Source organism: Phodopus roborovskii, unplaced genomic scaffold, assembly GCF_943737965.1.
Source record: "Phodopus roborovskii unplaced genomic scaffold, PHOROB, whole genome shotgun sequence".
Lineage (NCBI taxonomy): Eukaryota > Metazoa > Chordata > Mammalia > Rodentia > Cricetidae > Phodopus > Phodopus roborovskii.
In genome coordinates this window covers 4,369,644-4,396,027 of record NW_026126619.1, presented here as the reverse complement: position 1 = coordinate 4,396,027, position 26,384 = coordinate 4,369,644, and the positions used below count along the sequence as shown (strand labels likewise).

The 26,384-nt window shown below is 38.3% G+C and overlaps 1 protein-coding gene across 2 annotated transcripts in view; it reads right to left on the bottom strand.

Annotated features, from left to right (window-relative positions):
• Window positions 1-26,384, bottom strand: part of Lin7a (lin-7 homolog A, crumbs cell polarity complex component) — a 114,332-nt gene that overhangs the window by 22,505 nt on the left and 65,443 nt on the right. For both annotated transcript variants that reach the window (XM_051206412.1, XM_051206411.1), the window contains 2 exons: window positions 5,745-5,816; window positions 3,304-3,513 (listed from right to left, as the gene is read on the bottom strand). In XM_051206412.1, the coding sequence (XP_051062369.1) occupies window positions 3,304-3,513; window positions 5,745-5,816 (282 nt within the window). The remainder of the gene's footprint in view (window positions 1-3,303; window positions 3,514-5,744; window positions 5,817-26,384) is intronic.

Below are 26,384 nucleotides of genomic sequence, written 5' to 3'. Positions count from 1 at the left end.
CAATGAAGCTATATTAGGTGATTCAGTGTCTCATTTATAAGAACCCCATGGGAAATTTCTTTTCTAGCCAGAAATGACAAAAAATAAAAAATCCTTCAGTGAGCGTTGAGCTGTTATGAGTTTCCTTCTGTTTTGACTTATAAGACGGGAAAAAAAAATCAATTGCTCAATTGCTGTATTTTTCTTATTCATCGATCTCCCTCTACTCTCCCTTTATTATCTGGCATTTTTTGTTATCATCTCTATGTTAATACATGATAAATTTTGGTAGATATCATGGCATACCCTCCCTAAGTGTAACCGAGATATAAAAATAGCAAACAAACCACAAAATATTGGTGCCATTAGAAACATCATTTAGGATTTTTGAGTCCATGGGATAATTTAGCATTTAATTAGGCCATCTGGGACTTGTTCTCAGAATGCTTACTTACTGAGGTAAGGTTTGCCTGAGCCTCACAAATCTCTTCTCTTTAAAACTCACTCCTTAGAAGCCTATGTTCTGAAATTCTTCCACATGTAGCTTAGTGGTGCCCATCTTCCACAACAGACACAGCAACCACTTGGTCATTTACTAACCTTGTCTTTGGTTTGCTTTTGGTCTTTCAATTACAGGGCCTTCAAACTCATTTTACTGTAAAATATTTTATTTTCACTAACAACTGCAATCTGGGCTAAAGGCCCAGGGTCCTGGGATTGCATTAACTATTCCTGTGAGTAGGAGCATGGCAGTGAGCCATGTAGTTTCTTATAGAAAAATACCTTGAGGTGAGTGCCTGATAAAATGGACATAGCTTTCTTTCTGGTGTACTTAAAAAGTATTTCCTTTCTTTTCTGAGATTGACCATTTCCTCCTTCTGTTTCCTCTCTCCCAAGCCCTCCCAATACCTCCCCTTACTCTCTTTCAAATTCACGGCGCTTTTTGTTTTCAATAATTGTTGTTCCATAGATATGTATGTATGTATATGATTTACTCTTAAACAGACTAAAAATAGGTAATTGTTACCATGTGTTGTATGCAGGTGCAATATTTTAAGATATAACTCTTGGAGGTTGATAAACCAGGCTATGCTGAGGGAAATAATTTGGCTCCAGCCAAGACAAGGGTGAGCATTTGTTAGACTGGCTGCAGTGAACAAATAGTTTATTTTTCTCTTTAGCAAACTATGTCACAAATTGTGAAGCTAGTGCCTTGTTCACTAACATCATATGGTCAATAAATGGAAACTATTAGTAAATTGCAATTTTGTTGGAAACATAAATGATGTGTAAGAATCCAGTACATGGGGCTAGTAAGAATGTGAACACAGGATAAAAGTTAAACTGTATGCTTAATGGAGTTTATGGTTCTCTGACACTGAATGGAAGGCTAAAAAAAAAATGACCCTGGGATATTCTTACCTGACTCAAGTGGATCTTTCTTCCAAATCTATGGCTGGAATACCCAAATAGACAAAGAAGTGGGATCTCACCAGCTTCACTGAAGAGAGGTGATGACAAGCTTTTTATTGATACATATGTGTTAATTTGCATATGGCTTTATGTACAGGAGAATTTTCTTTAAGGTTGAGTTTTCACCACATTAATAAAAGCAGTATTCCTGGCCCTTTAAAAACCTCACTCACTTCATTCAACTTTCTTTGGTGGTCACAATTACTTATCAAAGGTGCCTATGACCAAATGATCAGAGGGGATGGTGTTTGGTACACATGTGGCCTCACTAATTTTCACCAATGCTCTTAGGATTAGTAACCAGTCTGCCTGCTTGCCTTTTAGATAGCAAAGCTAGGGATTAGACACAATTAGTCCTTGACAGTGTGGTAAAACTAGGTCTGTTTGATTTTATTGTCGTGCTGGTCCCTGCTGCCTCCCAGGTTCATCACAAGGTCACAGTAGGAATAGATGCCTGATTGTGAAATGCCGGGAGCTGTGCTCCTTGCAAACGTGGGTTATACACAGGCTGTTTGCTCCCTTGAAAGACAGTTCAAAGTCAATTTACCCATTAGACTGATGATTGATGTCATAGGTGGCTATGGTTGCTTTGTACAGCTACAATGACTATGCACACATTTGAGTGAATTTTTGCTAACCTTCTTCCTATTTTTAAACCTATACATTCTTTAGATGTACAAGGTACACTCAGAGAAACGATAAATTAATAACCCAAGGCATAGCTTACTGTGCATCATAATGTTTGACCCTGCTTGAAATTTTCTGTCAGGAAGCTGGGCTCTACAATTATGATCGGATACAAGCTCTGAAAATTGATAGCTATTGAAAGGTCAATAAGACACTTATCTCAAAGCACTGTTTCCTAGCAAAAGTAGAGGGATGGTAATTTGGGATTGTAATGATGATATAAAATATTCATGGACTGCTAGTTTTGATGTTCATTAGAGGACAGCAGAATTCAGTGAATAGCTTTTGCTAATACAAAACAACTAGTTTTGTAACATGGAATAAGTTTTTATTTTTTAAATATAAATAAAAGCAAACAGGTTTAAAGATATAAAGAGAAAAATTATACCACATTTCCTAATAGAATATCTCACTTCAAATATGATATATTGTGTTTTGAGCATAAATCAACGTAGCTAAAAAGAACCGAAATATAGCTTATATATTAAATCTTAAGTTCTTATAGTAAATGCTTTAAGGTCTGGGGATAATTTTATTTTGACAAATTCCTGTTTATATTTCTGGAATTTGTGATCTTGGATTGGTTATGTTTGATCCAAGTGGAAGGTAAGGAGAAGTTCTGATTTGTTTCACAGGAAGATACAAGTGGAAGGTAAGGAGAAGTTCTGATTTGTTTCACAGGAAGCTCTTTCTTGGGGGTGGGGTCGTAGCTTGGTGGCACAATACTTGCCTTATGCACATGTCTGTGGGGACAACACCTAGCATTGAAACAAAGAACAAGCAAACTAACTAACTAAAGCAAAACGAAACCTCAAACACAATTGCGTATAGGCATGTAGGATGAAAACAGCATTGAAATATATTCTTCTGAAGACGAATTTAGTAGCAGTATTCTGAGGGGGAAATTCTATGTGATAATTTCTTGGCATGAATTTCTGCTAACTGTTGATATTCATCATATGTGTTGCAAGATGAAATGAGGCATAAAAATGTAAAATTATTGCCTTATAGATTTTTTACACATCCAATCCCAGGAAGCTAGCTGGATATGGACATAAAATTACTGTCTGTACAGGAATTTCAAAACTGGCTTCAGTAATGGGGATGAGGAGGAGGAATGTACTTGAGGAGAAAAGAAAAAAACTCCGTATTTTACCAACATACCACTCCATTCACTGACAGCAGCTGATCTCCTCTTTTCAGGCCTCCGTGTCTTTCAGCTACCCCTCCGGGGATGATGCGGGAGATATAAATTGGGGAATTTTGTTCCTTTCCTCCCATCACGTTAAAGCCCAGGCCTTCGTCACTCTTCGGCAGCTCCACTACCCGAGGGTGAGAGTGACCTTCGCTCGCTGCAAAGGCTGCAACTGTTGCCTGAAAGAAAAGACAGGTCTTTTGGTAATAAAACGAGGGAAATAAGGCTACGTGTATGATCTTCAGGGAACAAGGTCTTAGACATCTCTCTAGCATCCTCCTGGAGAAGGGAGAGCACAGAAGGTCTTCTGTAAGATGCTGTATATGACTCTTTTCTTTGGCAGATCCTCAGCTAGTTATAGCCATCTCTGTAAGGCTTATCTACTATGAAAAGTAAAACTGAAAACAAAACCACCGTAAAAATCTTTCAGAGTTGGTCAGCTACACGCAAATCCTGACCGAGGATTCCAAATAGATTTGGAACACATACTACCTGGTATAACTGTTGAAAGCATGTTGACCTCAGGCATTTCATGGCTCTACTATGCCATGCTTTTGCTACGGCACAATTTATGCTGTTGCCTGCACATACATGTGCATGGATACTTATTCAACCAACTGGTGAGCACTTTTGTATGTATATGTTCATGAGACCACGTGTGATATTTCTATTGCTGAACCACTGGTTTAGTACATAAAAAGTTTTTATTTTAAGATTCAGAATGTTTGAAAGAAAATAGAAATTTAAATGAAGTACTAGTCACTACTGTTCTACCAATATTCCATATTATCGCAAACAGTGTCTTAATAGGTCATCGATTATATCTAATTCTACTCTAACATTTCAGCTAGTATAATGACACAGGCAAACTGAACAGCTTGCTTGGGGCTTTTTACCTAGGTATACAAAATGTCATTAATATGGTCACAGTCCTATTTTAAAATCAACATTATGGGTTTCTTTAAATTCAGGAAATCAACTTACCATCAGTTCCCACCCAATAGGAATACAATAGTAGTTTCAATCAAGTTTCTCTGCCTGCTTCTTGTATTCCATTATCCATTAGCTTTCCTTAACCACAGTTGATTAGATGCCCGGCATAAAGTGATTTACTTTCAACACTGTGAAAATATTGATTCCCAACTACTGTACATTCTTCTTGCCACACACCACATTATCACATCAGTTTAGCATTATGCTACTGCCTGCATTTTAATGAAAGATAGTGGCCTGGGAGTAACGGCCTGCTTTTAGCTACATGCATTTATTTGCTCATGCAAACCCTGTTGTCATGCAAAGGTTTTAATGGCTGGCATGGATGTAGTGCAGACAGCCCAGAAACAACCAGAAAATACTGTGCTATTGCAACATTATGCTGCTCTCCTGCTGTTCTACATGAATAAGAAATGACAATGGTAACACGCTACATAATTCACTTTCCCCTTAATTAAGCCATGTAGGGATCATTTTTCTGTGTGTGTTCCACTTCAGAACAAGCAAAACATGATGTAATGGTAATCATACCCTCTGTTTGCCGGGGTTGGGGAGGAAAAAAAAACCAACAAAACTTTAAAGTCCACAGTATTTAGTTACAGGATGAGAACTGAACATATCAAGGGAGAAATCAAAGAACAGGGAGATGTAACGCAAAGGAGTTGAATGAGAGATTCTGAATATTGTCAGTGGTTCTCACTTCTTAGTATTATTAGGAAGTTACAAGCCCTTTACCAAGGAAGTAGAGTTCTCTTAAAACACCTTAATCGCAAAATGGGAGCTGCGGAGCTGCAGGAGCTACTTCAGATTGTCTCTTATTGTTTCCTAGTGATCCATCTTCCAGAAAATGTCGTGATCCTCTTTCTGTATGCTTTTCAATGGGACCTCTGTAATCTCTGGGTTTGATCCTTCAAAGAACAAGGTGCCAAGCCTTCCTTTAGGTCAATGTCACCTGCAACAAATTACCCCTTGCCCAGCTGAATACAAAGAAGAGTGCAGGATCAGTGGTGTCGGGTGAAACCTTTCCCGTCTGACTTACATCGGGGGGCTTTCAGTCTGTGCGGATGGGGTTTCATGCTCTACGTAGGATACAGGCTCTTTTGCATCCACGGGATGGACCAGAAACCCATGTAGAACGTGATACAGTAAAGCAGCAGATTTGCTTGTGCCAAATGGACATTTAGTGAGTTTAATGAGATCATTCTCCTTCCTTAAGCTACAGAAGCAGCAGAAAAGGTCATTTTTTTCCATTAGGATTTTTTTACCTGGTAAGTAGTACTGGTTCTAGACTCTGGGCTGCCACTGAGGTCTAAATTCTCTTACAGTGTACACACGAGAATACCTGAAACACACACGCGCACAATCAATTACTACATCACTGGGGTCAAGTATAGTTTCAAAGTTGCTCAAGTCTTACCTTTGCCGTGGCCCTCGCTCGGAATTCGGGGCAGCCATTAACAGTGATCGTTTCATGCATGTATTGATACACCTAAAATAGTCACGTGAGAAGAGAATATATAAGGATGTGTGAAGAACATCAATTCTTTCATTACAGACAGGACAACAAATTTTCACCCTAGGATGATGGATGTTCTCTATCACAGCAGGCTGAATTAATTATCTTGATAATTTGGATAGAATATACCTCCTACTTTCTGTGTGTGTGTGTGTGGGGGGGTGTGAATGGGTGTTGGACCAGAGAAGGCAATTACATTTATTCAGAAGTTTTTAATCTGTCTGTCCACATTTATGAACAACAACGGCCCTTTTACTTCTGGTTTTATAAAACTATCAATATTTTTAATATTTTTGGATGCATGCATGTATCCAAGCTATAAAAATAAGCTATTAAGTTACATGAATAGTTACTTCTTGAATTTGGCAACATTTTATAAATAACTTTCTAAATTAATACTCCACCAAGCAAAGATCATGTTATTTTTACTTTTGCTTGAATTTCAACATAATAGGGGGTGTGTTATTATTAATGACACACATTTATAATGTTGAATGTTCAGAATGAAACGTTGTAGCAGAAAGACAGGATACCAAATTAGCCCCTTAAGCACAGAGATAATGGCATTCTAGAGAAAGTATAAGGTAAGAGATATGTGGAATTAATGATTATGCTTTCATGATGCACAGGTACTCGATTCACGATAAAATTGGGGAGATGAACAGAAAGGATGAGGTAGGCCCTGAGGTCAGGAGGCTGTTGGAAACACGCAGGACATGATTTAAGTTTGCACTTCATGACTGAGGAACCATGAGACTGTGTTTCACAATTCTTTTCATCTTTCTGCCAATCTGGAAAGCAGATATGGAATGTTTACAAGAGATCTGACTCCTAATAGCACTCCTTAAACAGCAGCTAACACGACTATTTAGACACAACAGTAGAAGAAATTGTTGGAATGCAGTAAATAAAATTGCTGTTCCTTTTACAAGTCTAGTGAGGAGACCATAAAATCTTTATAATAGTAATTAAAACAAAATCAACCTGCTTCATCTTACAGACACTGAATGGTAAATGACTCTTAACAGTATAGTTTGAAGGAGATACTTGGCCAAAGGGGAAAAAGGTTAAAAATGTTGTGCTATATGCTGCATGCTTATTTTGAATTTAAATGATGAACTTATGAAATCTATCACATAACATAATATATATAGATAAAAAGTTCATTTGGCATTATACTGCACAATTTTATTTTGGAGAGAAGAATAAACCATTAACTATTTTCTGAAAGAATGGAGTAGAGGAAGGAAAAAAAAAACTGCCTTTAAAGGTCTAAAAGAGCATTTCTTCATTTCTTCCTTTTAATGATTCTTATGTTAAACACATGAGTCAAAGGCTGTTGAAAAGGTCCCAAGGTCTGATTATCTACCATTCAACAACCACGTACTAAACTCTGAGACTAGTTTCTCAACACATGTAGCTGGCTCCTCATTTCTCATTCACTTTTGGTTGAATCTCCATCGATGCTGACCCAGATCAAACAGCTGATGTTCTCAGAGGTTAACCGTTGCCAAGGTGCAGCTTGGAGAGGTAGAAATGCAACTGCGCACCCATCTTGTAGCTCTGAACCTTGCCTAACTAATTTGAGTGTTCTTTGAAGGAGTAGGAAGACCCAGAAGCATTAAAGTCATGTTCTGCAGGTCACTGCAATGGCTGCCAAACACTGTTTCCATATTACCACCGATAGTGCATTGTTTTGCTTCCTCGATAGTTTTTCCACAAACGTGTCCGGTCTACTTGCTCTCATAGCTCGTTTAGAGGGGGAATCTCTTTTCCACACTGCCCGCCTTTCTTCTCTTGTTAATAAATTCTCCCACCTGGCCCTTCTGTCCATCTCAACTCTTGTCAAATGCCCCTTGTTCATGTCCATAGTCTCACCACCATCAGACAACTTTCACTTCAGCTATGGTCAAGTCCTCACCTGACCATGTATCTAGTGTAATTCTGGCTGGTCTACTGCCCTCCAGTGACAAAGACAGGCCAGGGCAGAGGTTATTGTGCAGAACCCCACCTTTTATATTCTTCTGCATTTTTAGCCTCTCTGCTCCTTAGCTTCTGAGATTCTCCAAGCATAGCAAACCCTTCGTCAAGATCTTTGAACATCCTTATAACTCTGAATAAAATACCTCGCCACCAAGCAGGCATTTATTTGCCTCACTTTAACAGGGTGTTTAAAGGCCGGGTTCAAGGTTTATCTCCTTTGTTAAATCCCCTCCTGCACGCAGTTACGTTGCCCCCATTTCACTCCTGCGACTTCTGAATTTCCTGAGCTTCATGTTGCTTGGCTTTTCCAGGGAAAGCAACTTCTTTGCTTGCATCCGCAGATGCTTATAAGGAACATCAAATAACTAAAAGAGTATCAGCAACTGATTAAGACAAAAGGTCAAATGTTTTTTTGGTTACTGAGATATGTAAATACTTAATAAGTATGGCAAATTAAGAATTTTAAATTAAAAACCTGGATTCCAAAGGGGTTGAACTGTCTAGATAATTGTGTAGGCTCTGGAGATGGCTTGGAAACAAACCCTGGCTGTGTAGCTTTCCAATTGTATGATGTTGGTCAGTTAAGTGCTTGATTTCCCTGGGGCTCAATGTTCTCAACTGAAAAAAAAATGTGTCTTAAAATGGCAACTTCCAAGTCTTTTATGAGGACTGGATAAGAGCACAACAGTATGCAGCATGTAGTTAGATAACTAAAAGTTTGCTAATGTCATTGCTGTCATTGTTGCTGGTTTGTTGGTTTTGGTGTTGCTCATCTTATTTGACCCAGGGATCTTTAGTGTAAAATCTCCCAGAGTAATCGGTCTATGAACGGGTGTAGCTCTCAAGTGGGAACAAATTTGCCCTCCAGATGATGTTTGACAGTGTCTGCTGCCATTAACCAAGTGGTAGCTGCAAATACACACTGCTACAATTCTGTATCCAAAACAATTCAGCACTCTAAAAAAAAAGTGAGTGAGATAGACTTTTGCATATATATATATATATATATATATATATATATATATATATATAATGCTAGCATGCTAAATGAAGTCGATCCAGTATTATTATCTGTCCTTTTATTTCTATAAAGCATGATTGATTCTGAATGCTTGGTCCTCAAAAGGGAGATAAGGGACATATGGTCTAGTGATTCAGTGGGATCAAAGATTTGAGATATTCCGCTCACATTGGCCACATCACCTAAGGAAAGTCCAGTCCACTCATTTCCTAAGGGAGAAAGATATGTCCTTGCATATCTTTCCTGTCGCAGACAACTGTAAATACATATGTAAAGTGTGAAGAAAGTTGACAGGGAAAGATAGTCATTTTGTCAGGACTCAGTTGTGTTTGGGGAGAATTAGAATTGAAGGAGATGCCTCTAAAAGCTCTGTTCTTTCTCCATTTTCCTCACCAGTGTGCATATATCCTGCTGTAGTTGCAGACGTCAACTCGCAGAGAAGGGGCATGGAAATGTACAGTCATCAGATGAGATGAGGGTCTCTGAGTCTATGGCCTGTTTAGATGCTCATTTCTCTTCTTGTTGCAAAAATGAAAAATGGTATTTTTTTGAAAAGCAAAGAACTAAGGTAGTGACTGAGAACATGGGCAGCATGCTCTTAGCACCCACACATCAGCTCACAGTGGTCTGTGACTCCAGTTCCAGGGGATCTGATGTCCTCTCCTGACCTCCACTGGCACCAGGAACACACCAGACATACATATACATGTAGGTGAAATGCCCATACACCCCAAACACCAAATAAAAATTAAAATAAATAAAAAATGTAAAGTTAGCGCTTTAAATTCAACCCAGAAAAGTTAGATTTTCCTGCTACTCTTGGCCAAATACTTCCCAGTTGCTATATTTTCCAAGTAAATTTTATATAGAGCCATGCTATCTTTAGTTGCTTCCCTTATATTTCTTCTAATGTTGGAAGTTATGATTTTGTTCATTGGAAATTAGAATTTTCTAATATAAAGGACAAGCTATGGAGGACAAACTAAGGCACAGTTTTAAAGGAGCCAAAAAGAACTCTTTGAAAACACTGTTAGGGAAATGAAAGGACAAATTGATTGGGACAAAAATGCCTGTAAGAAACTAGCTTATCAGGCAAAGCCTTCCTGTCTAAAGTGTGTAAAAAACTCTTGGGGAGGTTAATAAGAAAAAATGATGTTAAAAAATTCACTGAAATATTTGAGTAGGTAAGTTACTGAGGAAAATACACATGCATGTGTGGAAAATATGAAAAGATAGTCATATGGGAAATTAAAATCATAATAATAATTAGATCAGTCTGCATACTTAATAGAATGTGAAGTTTGAAAAATATGAACAATATAAAATGTAGGCAAGAACTTCGAACAATGGAAACTTTCAAGCATGGCCAGTGGAAATATAAAATGGTACAAGCACTTGGGGAAACAAGATAACACTTTTCTATAAAGCTAAACCCACATGTAGTCTAGACATCTATTCATCTACTCCTACCTATTTGTTCAAGACAAATAAAAGTTGTGTTCACATAAAAGTGAGATGTGAGTGCCAAACAGCTTCTTTGTTTGCAATCGGCTTAAACTAGGAACCACCAGAATAGCTTTCAGCAACTTTATGAAAAATGAAAATGACATTAGACTTGGTTATCTCATGAGTGGGAGGAGTGGAAGGCAGTATGCATAATAGGGACAAATGGAGGGGAGAAGGAAATAGCATGTGAGCCGTGATGTGGCCCAAAGCTCATTACATGGGAGTATGTGTTAACTCTTGGTAGATGTATGGCTTTTAATTAGGAGTGTCAGGAGTTTTGAATGGGATTCTTGATTCTTCAGCTTTGAAAACTCATTACTAAATTACTAAGTTAAGAGAAGTTACCTGATATGGCACCTGACGTTCAGATTTTTCTTTTTTAAAATTTTGTATTGTTTGGCTTTTCGAGACAGGGTTTTTCTGTATTGCTTTGGAGCCTGTCGTGGAACTAGCTCTGTAGACCAGGCTAGCTTGAACTCACAGAGATCCGCCTGCCTCTGTCTCCAGGGTGCTGGGATTAAAGGCATGAGCCACCAATGCTACATATTCTTTTAAGGCTATAGGCCAACTGAAAACTCAAGCAACATTCACAAAACTGAGCCCCAGGATATTAATCACAATATGTAAAAACACTATAGGTTTTCTGAGAATATATTTTAGCATGGAAATGTAGGAAACATTATTTATGCCTTTAAATTTAATACCATTCAGGAGGGTAGAATCAGTGTCTATAAAATTAAGGACTTGATATGAATGTGCATACTAATTTGATATGATTATGTTGTAATGGGGTATATAATGGCAACTTAAACACACTAAAATCCAAATTTAGGGTATACATATATATTTACACACACACACACACACACACACACACACACACACAGAGATATACATGTATATATATTAAAAGAGTCTCATGTACCTCAGGTTGGCCTCAAATCTGCTATTTAGCTAAGCATGACTGAATTTCTGCTTATCTTGCTTCTGCTTGCAAGCACTAGCTAGGATTACAGATATGGTCTACCACACTCAGAGCTCTGTGCATAATAAGCAAGCACTGACCACTGAGCAGCTTCCCCTGGCACATTTATAGTATGTTGTAGAAACAATTTCAAGTGAATTGAAAATGGATTCCTTTAGGAAGGAGGAGTTATCCCAAAGGCACAGGGAGAGAGATACAGAGACAGACAGAGAGAGACAGAGAAACACAGAGACAAAGAGAGACACACACAGACACACACACACAGAGACAGCGAGACACACAGAGATGGAGAAACAGAGTCACACACACACACACACACACACACACAGAGAGAGAGAGAGAGAGAGAGAGAGAGAGAGAGAGGTTCTATCTTTACTTTCTCCCAGTTCTTTGACATAAAGCTGTAACTGTCAGTTTATCTTTTCTATTTATTTTCATAAATTTTTTAAAGTTGTGGAAATCAATATTTTAAATTACACTTTTAGAAATCTTATAAACTGAAGAATATAGATCGTCGAATTTGATATCTGGAGCCAGTTATTTTTAAGTGGCACACACTGTTTACAAATTGTGACTATTCAAGTCAGACATCAAGATTCAAATCAATCAAAGGTCCAAGGCAACAAAATTCCAAAGTGTACTTTTATTATTTCTATAGACTCATTAATATTGTTAGAAACATATCACCTGTTGAGACAGACAAAGCAACAATGTGATGGCATCACTGACAATTAAAGACAAAATAAAATACACCGAATTTGAAAACCAAAGAAAAGCAAGATGATTTCCCTTACACATTTTAGCTTTAGCTCCCTGTTTCTGTTATCCCACCTGCTACGAAGGAAGACCTGTTCAGTCATGCGATTGCTGAGCACCGGCAACTGTACTAGTCAATGGTTTGACGAGTGGTGACGATGTCCCTAAATGTGTACAGCCATGAGGCAGGCTCAGAGAGGGCTTCGTGTAGGCAGTCCTCTTAGTTTGCATTCTACTGTCTGGTCAAACAAGTCAGGTTTGCTTCAGACTAGAAGACAAGAGAGGCTTGACTCAGTCGGGTGTCTGGGCCCAAGTGGCACTCTCTGATCTGTGTCTTTGCAGAAACAGGTGCCTTCGAGGAAGTCTAGCAAAGTGGTCTCTGTCATTTCCTTCGGTGCTCTCACCTTGCTTCTTGGCCTGGCGGTGTCCACGCAGAAAGATAGACTACAGAGAAAGATGCAAACTCACCTATACTTCTGGCTACACTATGGCCACCACACAGAAAACTCAATGAGGCTTGTTTTCCCTAGTCTACACACACACACACACACACACACACACACACACACACACACACACACACGTCTACTTCTAAGCTCAACTCCTTGACTCGGGCACTCAACTGCAAAGAGAACCATGCCACTTAGAATTTCCTTCCAAGGACATTAACTGGACTACAGCTGTAGAAAAGCTGAATGGAAATCATCCATAATTTGTCACCAATCTTATGTTTTAGAGTGAATTGAGATGAAAACTGTGATATTAGATTGAAGGAAAAGGCAGTCTTAAATCCCAATGCTGGGATACAGATATAGATTAGGAAAATTTGGGGCGAAATGATTCCCTTAAATATATGATCATTTACCTACTCAGTTTACAAAGACGTGAAGGCTCTTTTCTGAATTGCTATATACAGATAAAGGTTACTGAGAAAAACACATTAAGACACTTCTGTGGTGTTCTATCACTTAAGTGATATGGAAGAGATACAAGGCTTCTTTGGGATGGTATTGGAAAAAAAGAAGATTAAATATTCCATCTGGCATAACAGTAAATGGTTTTCCCTTTGCTGTTAGTGTGAAAATTTAGAAGGATTGATGACAACTACAGGTATGTTATCTAACTTGTTCCCTTAAGCTCTCCTCTAGTTTGGAAATTTCTGGAAGCTATTTATAACACTTGTTTTAAGTGAGTTAAAATGACTAGGCAATACACTTAATTTTCCGAAAGGAACAGAAAAGACTTTGTTCAGTTTTATGGCTTCACAACTAATTATTCTGTTATGTAAAAGCAAAATAATTAGTTGTGGAACTATAAAACTGAGGAATGATTCTCATTTTAAGAAACTGTGCCATTAACCTTTATTTCACTGCTTATTTTTATAATTGGTTTATAATTCCAGTGGGTAGTTAAAACATAACACTTTCATAAGGTAGCACACATTAATTCATAGGAATAAGTTAATAACTTCAAGGAAGAAATAGAGTACAAATAACAGTCAATGTCTACAGGGCCCATGTGGCAGGTGGCCAAGCCACCAGGGAGAAATATCTTTCCTTGTAGTTCAAACAGAATATTCCCTTGAGGCAGATATTCCTGTCCTGTCCCTTGTCACACAGCCAGACTCTCCTGTGACAGGAAATGCCTGAGCAAAATTTTGGGAGCATGTCATTTCCAATTAGTGCTGCGGGATTCAAAGGCAGTGGATCATCTCTACTTGCTTATTTTGAGTGAGATTTTAAAAATAAAATCCTTTAGCTTAGTGTTGTTGGTTGCTTGCTTGGTTTTCATTTAAAAACTCAGTAGGATTAGATGAGTAGAAATCTCACCAAGACCCCAAGGCATTAAGATGTTGGCTCAGCACTTTTGGAATTCACCAGAAAGAGTTTGTAAGATTTGTAAAATCTGTTCCACTGAAAACATTACTTTGTCAGGAAAATGAGTCAATCATTTTTAGAACCATAAGGCATCTAATGTCATTGCTACAGAGGCCATGTCAGCTAATTGAATGAAGATCAAGGAAAACAGCTCAGTTACTTGGAACTAGCCTGATGATTCAGTTTATTGGAATTAAAACCACAGCCAGTAATGCCGTTGGATGTGGCAATAAAAAGTTTGGATACACAACTAAATTGAAATATTAGATAAGCAGTATAAACTGCTAGTTCATGTTATGCCATATGTAGTATCTGATATACATACACATATACGTGTGTGTGTGTGTGTGTGTGTGTGTGTGTGTGTGTGTAGTAGCTAATCCTCCATGGAAAATGCATTAAAGTTGAAAAGGAGATTATAATCTATGGGGTGTGTTAGTCATGCAGTTAAGGAGGAAACAATTTGATTACGTTTGGCTCGAGAGCAGGAGGAGTGAAGAGAGTACTAGGGGATCATGGTGAAGGGTGTAGGATGATGGGGTTAACTCGGACAATGCCATCTGATTTCTGATCCTTAAGAGATGTTGTTTTAGCAGATGGCGAAATATGTAGGTGTGGTACTGGAAGGAAAACTGTGGGTTATAAGATTTAATTTGTGTGTCTTCTATTTAATGTTCTAGCAAACCTCTGTGTCTACTTGACCCTCTCAGAGAAACATACAGCAAGAAACTGAGTCAAATTCAACACCTTCTATCTTTTAAATAAGCCCAGCCTTCATCCTGTATTGAAACTATCAAAACAGACAAATTCTTTTTTAAATTGGAATAACTTACACATGCTCATTTTCAGCTCTATTATACATAGAAGATACAAAGAAACAAACTTTTAAGAAGTGATTTTAAAAGTAAAACTAGTTCACCTACACTACAGAAACTGCAAAATGTAGAACTATACAAATAAGGAATTGAAAGAATCCATAACTTCCTTCTGGAAGAACAACTGGCAACAGTTTTTGGGATTTACATGATTCTTTAAAAAGTTTTGAAACAATCTTTTTCTCATTTTGCACACAAATCCCAGTTCCCATTCCCATCCCCCTTCCTGCTCTCTCTACCTTCCTCTAATTCCTCCCCATCCACTCCTCAGGGAAAGTAAGGCTTCCCATGGGGAGTCAAGGAAGTCTGGCACATCTCTTTGAGGGCGGACATAGGCCCTCTCTCTATATCTGGGCTGAACAAGGTATCTCTCCAAAGATAATGGACTCCCAAAAGCCTGTTCAAGAGCTAGGGGTAAATCCTAGACCCACTGCCAGTGGCCTCAAAGACTGCTACACAAGTGTCACCTACGTTGACAAGGCCCAGTTTTGTTCTGTGCAGGTTCCAAAGCCTACTTTTTTAAAATTATGACATAGTGGTACATATTAATGCTCTTTCATCTTAAGTCTTCTTATCACTCTAACACAGACACACCGTGATCAGACACACCACGATCCCTTTGAGAAGATTTTGTGTTCCCATCTTACCATAACACAAATAAGCTTGGATCTTACAAATGTCAAAAGTTCTTTGGATGTATTTATGAGTCAAAAATATGTGCATTCCAAACGTTAATGGATAGTGATAGATTGCCCATTCTATAAAGCTTTACAAAGTGCAACAACATAAAAAAAATCTTGTCTAGTCCTTTTACAGATGACCCCCAAAGCAACTCCACTCCTGATGGGGTGATCCAGATGTCTGTCAATGGCTGAGTCAACAAAGAAAAGTATAACTCTAGAATGAATTAGTACTCAACAACATAAAAGGGATGAATCGTTGATTCAAGTGACAGTATGGATGGTATTTATTCTCAGGGAAAGAAATTGGATAGAGAAAGAACAAGCTCTTTACAATTTATTTAAGGCAAATTTGTAAGAAATCAGTTATCAGAATTTAGTGCTAGAATCGCCGACTGTCCTTAAATATTAAGAGTTAAATTAAGCAATATCACTGCTTACCATTAATAATTTATTAATTCTCAGATTGTCAGAAGTTTAGAACACTATCCAGTATTAGGAATGAAGCTATTTCAGAAAATTTAATCACTGACAGAATGAATACAAGTAATGCTATTCAAATTGTAAAGCAAAATCTCTCCAATTTATAGTCCAGGGTTCATACTAATCTCTGGGCTTTGTCTTTAACAAAGTAATTGCTGGGACAGCATCTTAAACTACACAATAACCACCCTGCAACTGATTGTCTGGTGGCTGTTTTGTCCTGATGGGATTTGCTTTCCAGTCTTGAAAAAGAATTTTTACAAATCTTTAGGGTACATTTGGGTTTGTGAATGGTCCATTCCCAGCAATGTTGGCAGGGACTGATTCCTTCAGAAACCAGAGCAGCTGAACAAGCTATAAATATCTTTGAATCTGGATGAACTAATGGGCTTATTCTTCACAAACGGCATGCAGATTTTATCCTTTGAAGGAGGTAGGTTGGGATGTACTGTTTAGAGTTTGACAGCCACATCATTAAATTGGAGAATAATTTCCTGCAGTATGGATGTTGTGGAGGAAGGCAACACTCTTTCTTATTTAACTGGGGTGACTAAAGAGCTGATATGGCCAGGATTCACCCGCTCCCAAGTCTTCTTGACACTTCTCAGTGATTGCAACTCCAACAGAAGAGTGTAAACTCTCCCATGCCACTTTCTCCAATAGACCTCTGAGTATGGCAATTCAGCTAGAAAAGACTGTTCAGTCTGTATTGAGTTGCTGTGGGATTTCCTATTTTTCCTTAGTCAACCTTGAAAGAACCGAGTCTTCCCATACCTAAAGAACTCAAAGTCTAAGAATAATCTCTGTGTCTGGTTTTCCACACTATTTCTGACTTCTAAGGTTTGTGTTCCTTGCAGTTGGTTTTGTGTGGTCTAGAGAATGGTTTGGAATGGCTGTGGTCCACTTCGTATAATCACATTGGTGGACAAAGTGGAGGAACTTTGGCCATCTCTGTCCTCCTGTCCAGCTGATGTTCTTGAAGTTTCTTTCCTAGTACCCGTGATGGCAAACAAGTGAGATTAACTGTTCTATACATCTACAAATGTCTATCAAAAGAGTGACAGAACTTGTGCCCATATTTAATGATGATGATGATGATGATGATGATGATGAGGTTAGTCAGGAAACCTAGACAGATGGGATAGATGGCTTTTGCCTGGACTCCTATCAGAACTGCCAATCGGGCCATAGGGCTGTAAGTGAAGGTCAGGTCTAGGGTAAGTTTCCTTCTGGAAGGCTTTGATCTGCATTGAGAAGTAGGTACATCCTTGGATCTCACTGTCCTGCTGTGCTAGTTTCTTGCTTTAATTGGACAGCTTAATGTTTTGTGGGACCCATGGTCCTCAGTTACAGAGGGTGGTATGCAGAGGAGCTCCACTTACAACCAGGCATGATGTATCCATTAGTTAGGTGACCAGTTATCTCCAAAAGACCAGGATATCAAGCTTTAAATAAGCAGATCCCTTAGTCAGAAAGCAGATACAATTCAAATGAGCTCAGAGCAGATGCTTATGTGATAGATCTATGAGATATCGATGCAAGTGTTGCTTTGGAATTATCTAGATGATATGTATAGTCTTATACTTAAATATAGAAAAGGTTTTCTGTGAATTTAATAAGTTTGCACATTATCTTAAAGGTGGTACCATATTTAATTTGTTAATGTGCCATAACATGTCTATGAACAGATAATTGAAAGATGAAAGGCCACTGTTTATTTACTGATTGCTATGGCCTGAATGTTTGTGCCCTCTTCTAAAATTCATATGTTGAAACTTTATTACTGATGCTATTAAGTTCACTAAAGACTTATTGGATGATAATAGTAGCCTTGAACATAGATCTCAGCACTGACAAATGAAAGACTTGGTCCTTTTTCCTTTTTCCCTCCTTTCATCCCCTCCTCTCTCCCTCCTTCTGTCCCTTGCTCCCTCCTCCCATCCCTTCCTTTGTTCCTTCCTTCTCCCTTCCTTTCTCTTTTCTTTGTGTATAGACGCATGCTTGTTTGTATGTTTTCGTATATGGGAAAGTGTGTGTGTGTGTGTGTGTGTGTGTGTGTGTGTGTACAGGGCAGAAGGCATTAGTCTCCAGTAAACTTTTGTGAACACTACAGTGGGTGAAGCACAACTTGGTTGTAGGATGTTTGATTACACTGTGTGAAAACGTGTTGCTGTTTTGACTTGGTACCATCTGATTGGTATTGGTTTAATAAAGAGCTGAACAGCCAATAGCTAGGCAGGAGAGGATAGGTGGGACATCCAGGGATAGAGGGGACTAAACCAGCATAATCCCTAACTACATGCTAAATAATTGTAGTCCTCCCCCCTCATCTGAGAAATATATCTTGTAATAGTTGAAACCATAACCAATCAAAATACAGAGTTATGGAGTCCAGTTCCAATTGCTACATCTACAATACAACTCCTGTACTTGTTAATGCATCATTAACTCAGATCTCCTTTCATTGTCTACTTAAATCTCAGAAAGAATTCCTACCTATAACTCCAAGAACACTGTACCATCACACCTATTTTCACTTCTGTGTTGAAAATGGAACAATTGACTGAGACATATGGATCGAGATGATGTGGTAAATTCCTTTTAGGAGACAACTTGGAAGATTTGAACACAGTTGTAACTATGATGACCCCCCACCCCACCCCCCACTCCATTCTGGACCTGCATAAAATTTTGTTAAAGTTGTTTCCATATCAAAACTAAAGAGGGAAAAAGAGCAAGAGACAAGAAGTAAATCACTTTATTGATGCAACAGAACTCAGCAAAAATGATGTGGCGGAAACAATGGCTGTTTACATTTGCAATGATAGGGTGAAGGCATTTGAAATTTTTGTTTGGAAAAAAATTCTCTTTTGTTTGCCAGGAAGTAGGCATGCATTTTCATTAAGGGCATTGTTGGAAAATCCCCAGGAAGCAAAACATCTGCATCATGATGACAACTGTCAGGAAGATTCCCTGGCATGCAAAGCAGGGGAATGTGCTTGTCTCAAGTCAGTAAAGATGCTAACTCATTAAAAAAGCCCAGGCCTGAAAATGAACCAAATTTCATTTAACATTTTGAAGTTATATGTCAGCTTTAATTATAGTTTGAAAGAAGAAAGGCACAGAAAAAAAGCAACATTTTTATATAAAAAAGTATTTCATGGGACGTTTTCTCCCAAAAGATGAGAAGTAGGTCATTTTTTATCAATGTGAATTATGACTGGAATCTGAATGCATTATTAACCTGCCTTTGGGGATGACAAGGATCTGCCTTTGTATTTTCATATCCTTCAGATTAAATCATATTTTTAAAAATGGAGTTAGTTTGAAGAAGGTAGAGGGCAGATAAACTCAGGAAGTTTTAATTGGGTAGAAGTGTTTCATTAGTCACCTCTTCCTATCAGATGAGTGTTATCATTTCAGGATGGACACTTAGTTTCTTTTAGGCACTGACGATTCCTCTCACACCGTCCATTCATTTTTATCTGAGATGATTATTAGCATAACTCAATGTTAAGAGAAAACAAGCCTTGGATTGCACACCTGTTTCACAGTCTACGGTTTTCTCTTCCTACCTGAATGCACATTTTAAAACCTTGTATTCAGAAGTATACTATCGTTTAATTGCTTTTATTATCTATTGCACAAATTACCTATTATAAAATTAAAGAAATTCTTTGTGGATGTAGCTGAGAGATGTGAAACTTAAGGTCTGTGTTTTTAAACTGAGTGGTCTGTCCTGCTGTATGATAAGACTGGCAATGTGTGTTTAGTTATGTCCTGTAGATTTCATTTCTATATTATCACTGGTAGAAAAGGAAGGGAAGTCCTGCATCCCATGATTGAGCAATGGAGAAAAGGGATGATGTCAGTAACACAAGAAAACTATCAAGGAAGCTTTAAGATTAGAGGTTTTGCTGTGGCAGTTGTCAAATTTGAGTGGGATGGCTAATCAGATTATGTGATCACAAATACGGCTAGAATGTTAGTTATGTAGCTGCTTCATATAAATTGAAGCATTCTCTTCTGGAGGACAATGCAGAAAGGATAAGAATGTCACAAGGTTCAGAAAGTTACAAGATTGATAAAGTCCCTCTCTGATGTTATATAAGCATTAGATTATTAAGGAAGAGAAGAGTATCTGTTGGAGCTGCCTGCAAGTTGGACAAGGAGCCCTCTAGGCGTGTAATTTCATGAGACTTCTCACAGATGCAATTGCCTTTGTGCCATTCAAGCTTTCTCAACCATGATCCTGTAAGTAAGTCCAAAGTTCTCTTGAACTAGATGGATGCAGTCACCCTCTTGGTCTGTGCTCCATCTGGGGTGAGCAGATATCTGTTCGTGTATCATCACTGAAAGTCATTAGAGTACCACATTGTGTGTATTAACACGGAAACTCTCGGCAAGAATTTGGATCTAATACCTGTTAGTGTCATTTGAATGTGAGGATGGACAGGCACCTGGATGTGGAATAAACACCATGTGGTATTTATTGGAGAGAAAGATGAGAAACTCCTTTCAGAGAGTTCACAGTATTTCTTCTGGATCTCAGAATTACTGCCAGGATTCATAACTGAAGTGTGGGGGTAGTTTTGCCTGTATCATTTCAGTTGGAGTGCAAGATACTATGGGCCATTTCAGAGATGGCTTCTTAAACAGGAATTTGTAGACTAGGTAAGGAGATAAAATGTGAGAGGGACTTAACATAGAGTGTATCAGTGATGAAAGAAAAGTGTGTGTGAGTGTGTGTGTGTGTGTGAGTGTGTGTGTGTGTGAGTGTGTGTGTGTGTGTGTGCGTGCGTGCGTGTGTGTGTGAGTGTGTGAGTGTGTGTGTGAGTGTGTGTGTGAGTGTGTGAGTGTGTGTGAGTGTGTGTGTGCGTGCGTGCGTGTGTGTGTGTGAGTGTGTGTGAGTGTGTGAGTGTGTGTGCGTGCGTGTGTGTGTGCGTGCGTGTGTGAGTGTGTGAGTGTGTGTGTGTGCGTGTGTGTGCGTGTGTGAGTGTGTGTGTGCGTGTGTGTGTGCGTGTGTGTGAGTGTGTGTGTGCGTGCGTGCGTGCGTGTGTGTGCGTGTGTGAGTGTGTGTGTGAGTGTGTGTGTGTGCGTGTGTGTGCGTGTGTGAGTGTGTGTGAGTGTGTGTGCGTGTGTGAGTGTGTGTGTGAGTGTGTGTGAGTGTGTGTGTGAGTGTGTGTGTGAGTGTGTGTGAGTGTGTGTGAGTGTGTGTGTGTGAGTGTGTGTGTGTGCGTGTGTGAGTGTGTGTGTGTGTGGTCTGTCTTGGGGGAACCTGTAACAAATGAGAAGGACAACCCCTCTTCTTTTAGAAATTGTAAATAATAGAAGCCAATATTTCTTTCCATTCCATAAACCTCTTCTTCAAAGACCAACATTAATAGAGATAGGAGTCTCTCACTGCTAATTATTTTACATAAATTAGAGGTTATTTGATAGACATTGGATTTTATAAAAGGAAGTAATCAGTGAGGCTAGTCTATCAAGAGTAACAGGTCCTTGATTACATTTGAATATTATTCACTTTGACTGCTAAATAAGAGTCCCCTTCAAAAAAAAAAAAAAAAAAACTGTACGTGGCTTTTTTCTTCCTCAGTATGGTTCTTCTTAATGCATTTTCTTTCTTTTATTCAGCTTAACTACTCACAAAAACACAGTCTTCTCTTTCCATGTGTTTTAATTTAAAGTTCTATTTCAGTTCAGAAGAACTCAGACAGAAATGAAAGTTTCACTCAGGATGGTTCAAAGCAGATGTTCCCCAAATGTGGCTGGGTAATCAAATCACTTAGAGGCACTTAAAATGCCCAGGAGGCCCGCCCAGTCCCTAAACACCGACGTGAGGTGAGATCTAGGACAAGGATATCTGACAGCTTTCCCGCTGATTCTCATATGTGAGAAAGCGAGGACGAGGGGATCAAAGACCAAGAATGCCAATAATAACAAGAAAGTTCTGGATAAAGTGATTCTCTGTTACTCGTTCAGGGTTTTCATCGGAAAGGTTCCAGATAATTAGCCCAAGGAAGCGAGAGAATGCCGGCTTTGCTTAGAGACTTGTTTTTGTAGTTGTCCTAAAACTGCCACCATCTCCAAACCCACCTCCAGACTGCAGACACCCGTCCTTGAACTTTCTTCACTCTTAGCATGCTTTTTGAGTCAGGACTGCATGCCTCCTCCTCCCTCTGGTCTAATGCTTAGCAAGAAGATTGAGACCAAGATGGCTGCCTCCAATTACATGAGTAGGAAAGACCCTTCTTGTTTGTTGAGGCAAACTGAGACTGGATGTAAGAGGTGAGTGCAGGCACCCGAGGGCAATCATGTTCCAGCCAGCTGCAGAGGAGAGTCGGGGCTCCACTCACCAGGAAACTGGTGCTGTTAGTCCCGTTCATATTTTTCACATGCAATTCCACAGCCTCAAACATGCTTGGGTAGACTGCCTCTCAGGCAAGAATTCTGTTAATTTTCTTCTACTCCTCTTTCTATATGGACACATGTTCTGTATTAAGGAGAAATCATGAAGGCATCAAGGCTCAGAGCAGTATCCGTGGAAATCTTTCACCCAAAACCAGGCTTTGCTGGGTGCCAAGGTTCCACTCCAAACTTTTGTCCCTTTTTTGTCTTCCCTTCTGTTGTGTATCAACTTGGTGTCACAAAGTATCAACTTCTTTTCATTCACACTTCATTATACTTGCCAGCTGTCTCTTTCATACCTACAAACACGAAAGGAAAAGTTCCCAGACACTTGTATTATGTTGCCAGTTCATTGGGAGAACATTTCAAATTTCACCAAGAGGATTTTAAGTTTTCAGTCCATATGATATCCGCCCCTTAAGTGTGTACTTACAGCTAGACAAACTGAAGATTAGAAACAGATTTTTTTTGCTTTTTTTGCCAAAATAATAGATAACAATATAACAATGTGAATCAATTTTGATGTCGTTTCTTTTCTTTGGTAGCCACCCACAAGAGTACAGCAATAATTATCAGAGGTATCAAGGTAATCATTTATGAAGATCTTCTGACATGTCAGTATTTGCATATGCAAGGATGAAGAGACATTTTTCCTGCTTGTAAGAGATGAAAAACTACAGGGGTTTCCACATTCCTCACCTAATTGTGCTACTTGTCTTTTGATATAGTCTTAGTAGAAGGGTCTCGGGAATTAATTAATCTACTAATCAGAGAGTGACTAGTGTCTATCTCATTTAACAGTCTCTGACTTGAGAAACTTACATTCAAGTCCATCCTTGGGGAAATGCTAGCACAGAGACTAACATTCATTGTCAAAAACTAGACATAGCACATCTCAAAATGCCCTGCACTTGACACTTGGGAGGATCCATAAGAAACCCATGCTACACACTATCAGAACTGGTGGCGAGAACCTGTGGTATAAAGCAGAGGATAAAGTTAAAGAGGTCAGGTCTTAGCCTAGGCATAGAAAAGAAAACGGAGACACACAGCCCATTAAACCTAAGAACATCTCAACTTAATATTTTGAAGGGATGTGGGAACATGCATTTTGGAGGATTCTGTGTCATAGGCAAATGCAAGGAATTCTAGGTCAAGAATAAGGGACTGTATGAGTGCCTCATGCAGCTTCTGGTTCCCTCTCTCTTCCAGTTATTCGGGAGGACAGAGGAAGTAAGAGGAGAGAAGATAAAGCAAAATTGTCTGTCTTTTTTTTATCTTAGTTTCTATAGGCCAGGACAAAGGAGGGTAAACGGAGAAGAGAAGGGAACTGGAATTGTCCCTTGGAATTAGGCTACATCTTTGGTGACTTTATTTTTTAAATTACCTGTGACGTTAAACTGAAAATATGTTTCTTGAAAGGCAGTGTCTGAAGAAGCATCTCTAAAATATTATTTCTCTATTATCAAAGCAAAATAAGGTTGGTTACTATTCAGATGCCTTCAAACCCAATTAAACAGTTTTGTATATTTAAATTAGCTATTCCAATCAGGAACCTCAAGTTTTCTTTTTTTCTACATTGTCAATATGAACATTGATACCAAGCACATCAATGTAGAATTCAATAAATGCTTTTCTAATCAGCATAGAAAGGAAACCAATAACAAAATTATTCAGATGTACAGATGGTTGAATTATTAATATTTTGCTTATAGACTCATATTTATGGAAATATGCATTATAAAATAACTAATGTTAATATTAGGTGGTCAAATATTTCTAGAGTCTTATAATGCAGTGTCAACTTTATCAACATTGAATATTGAGTAAAGGGAAATGGGTTCTAATTCTGTTATAAAATGGTAATGGCTTCTAGAATATAAGCACAATGATTTATACTGAAGTTATGTTTTCATGGTTCACCATGATTATTTAAATAATGAATGTAAAGGTAGGATAAATGTTCTGAAGTTGCCTTTAAAACAATAACTTAACAGAGGCCAATATTTATTTTATGGCAATTCAAGTTGTAGACAATTGACTTGCATAGACAGAAGAAAAGGGTGTAAACAGTTCAGTTTTTAATATTAATTGAACCCAGTACTTGGAGTTTTATAAAGCAATAATTTGAATATTGCACATATTTTCATAATTATGCCATGGCGATTAAGTTAATACAATAAAGTGATTCTTTATGATTCAAGTTTGTCTTTCCTTAGATAAATTTTTAAATATCAAGTATGATTCAATGGCTTAATTACTTGAAGTCTTAATGTCATGAAGATCTTGAAAATGCCTCTCTTGGTTACCATAGTGTGCCCAAATTATTTAAGGTAAATGAACACTGTAAATTGGTCTCTTCCTCTTAATTATTGTTTAAATAATTGCCTTTGCTTAACAAGGCATTTTGTATGAAATGTCAGCACGATGATTTGCATAAATACAACTTTTCAACCACAATGATTAATAAGTTATGGTCCTGTCAGGGGACTATCCTCAAATATTTTAAGTATTTATTATTGACAAGTTTAACTATCTATAACATTTTACATGATTTGGATTTTTTTTTCTTGTCTTCCTTTCTCCTATTTATTTTTTATTTTAGTTTTGAATTTTATTTTAATTTAGTTGTAGGAAGGGAAGATTTTTCTAGATTGTTTAAGAAAGTTTGTCACTTAACTTTCAGCATTACTGTTCTCAGTGAGCTGTGCTTGTTGGTTAGACAATTTCTTGCACTGGAAGTAAGACCTTTCCCATAAAAAAGGGGATGGAATACTATTAGAGGCATTCCAATGGAAAATACTTAAATTTACTTTCTCAAATAAGGAAGCAATGATCAAGGGGGATTTTACTCACTTTTCCTCTCTATGGATTTATACTCCTCAGAAGTTACTTTGAGAATTCTGTAGAAAGATGTGTGTGGTACTATTGTCTCTGTACCATAATTTACGTGCTGACATATCAGGCAAGAGAGACCTGATGATTTTGTGTAAAAAACAAAAAAAAAAAAAAAACAAACAAACAAACAAAAAAAAAAATGGGTGAGTTGGGTGTGGTAGCACACTCTTTTATCCCAGCACCAAGTAGTGGAGGCATGGGTAGAAAGATCTCTGAGAGTTAGATCCTAGCTTTATCTCATAGGGAGGTCCAGGTCAACTAGGCCTCTGCAGTGAGTCTAAGCAAACAAAAGTCTAAAGACAATGAAGTTAAAGAAACCAGGAAACAGAATCAACTAACTTGGGTTCACACAGGGAGAGAACCAAAACTCAGAGGACCTGCATGGGTCTGACCTATGCCCTCTGCCAATATGTTATGGTTATGTAGCTTAGTCTTCTTGTTGTACTTCTAAAAGTATGCCTGCCAACTGTCTCTGACTCTTGCCTATTTTGGGACTCATTCCGCCTACTGGGTTGCCTGATCCAGCCTTAGTATGCAGGAAGGAGGTGACTAGTCCTACTGCATCTCAATAGGCCTGCCTTTTTTGATGGGAAATGGAGGAGGATTGGATAGGGCAGGACAGAAGGGGAGGAAGGGGGGAATTGCAGGCCGGATGTAATATATGAGAGAAGAAGAAATTTAAAAAATTTTTAACAAGAGAGAAAAGTGAAAAGAAAATCGATATGATTGAGTATTCCCCAAATCTCAGGGGTTCCCCAAATCTCAATTCTCCTCTCTCTTTGCTTGACCAAAATGCATAAGGATCATTACTGCATTTAGCAAGGAAAACACACGTGTCTCTTATCATCAAGGTTATACTTCAGCCCGTCTCCTAGACTTCCATGATTATGCTCCTTGGCACAATCACTTTTCTGGGAAAAGAGTCAATAATTTCATCAGACTCTTGATAAACTAGTGATTCTTCAAAGACAAAGGACAGAATAACTCCCTTTTAACCCCCTATATGTTGCTAACATTTGTGTCAAACCCATTATGTGTTTACCATGTGGCAATCCCTACATAGAGC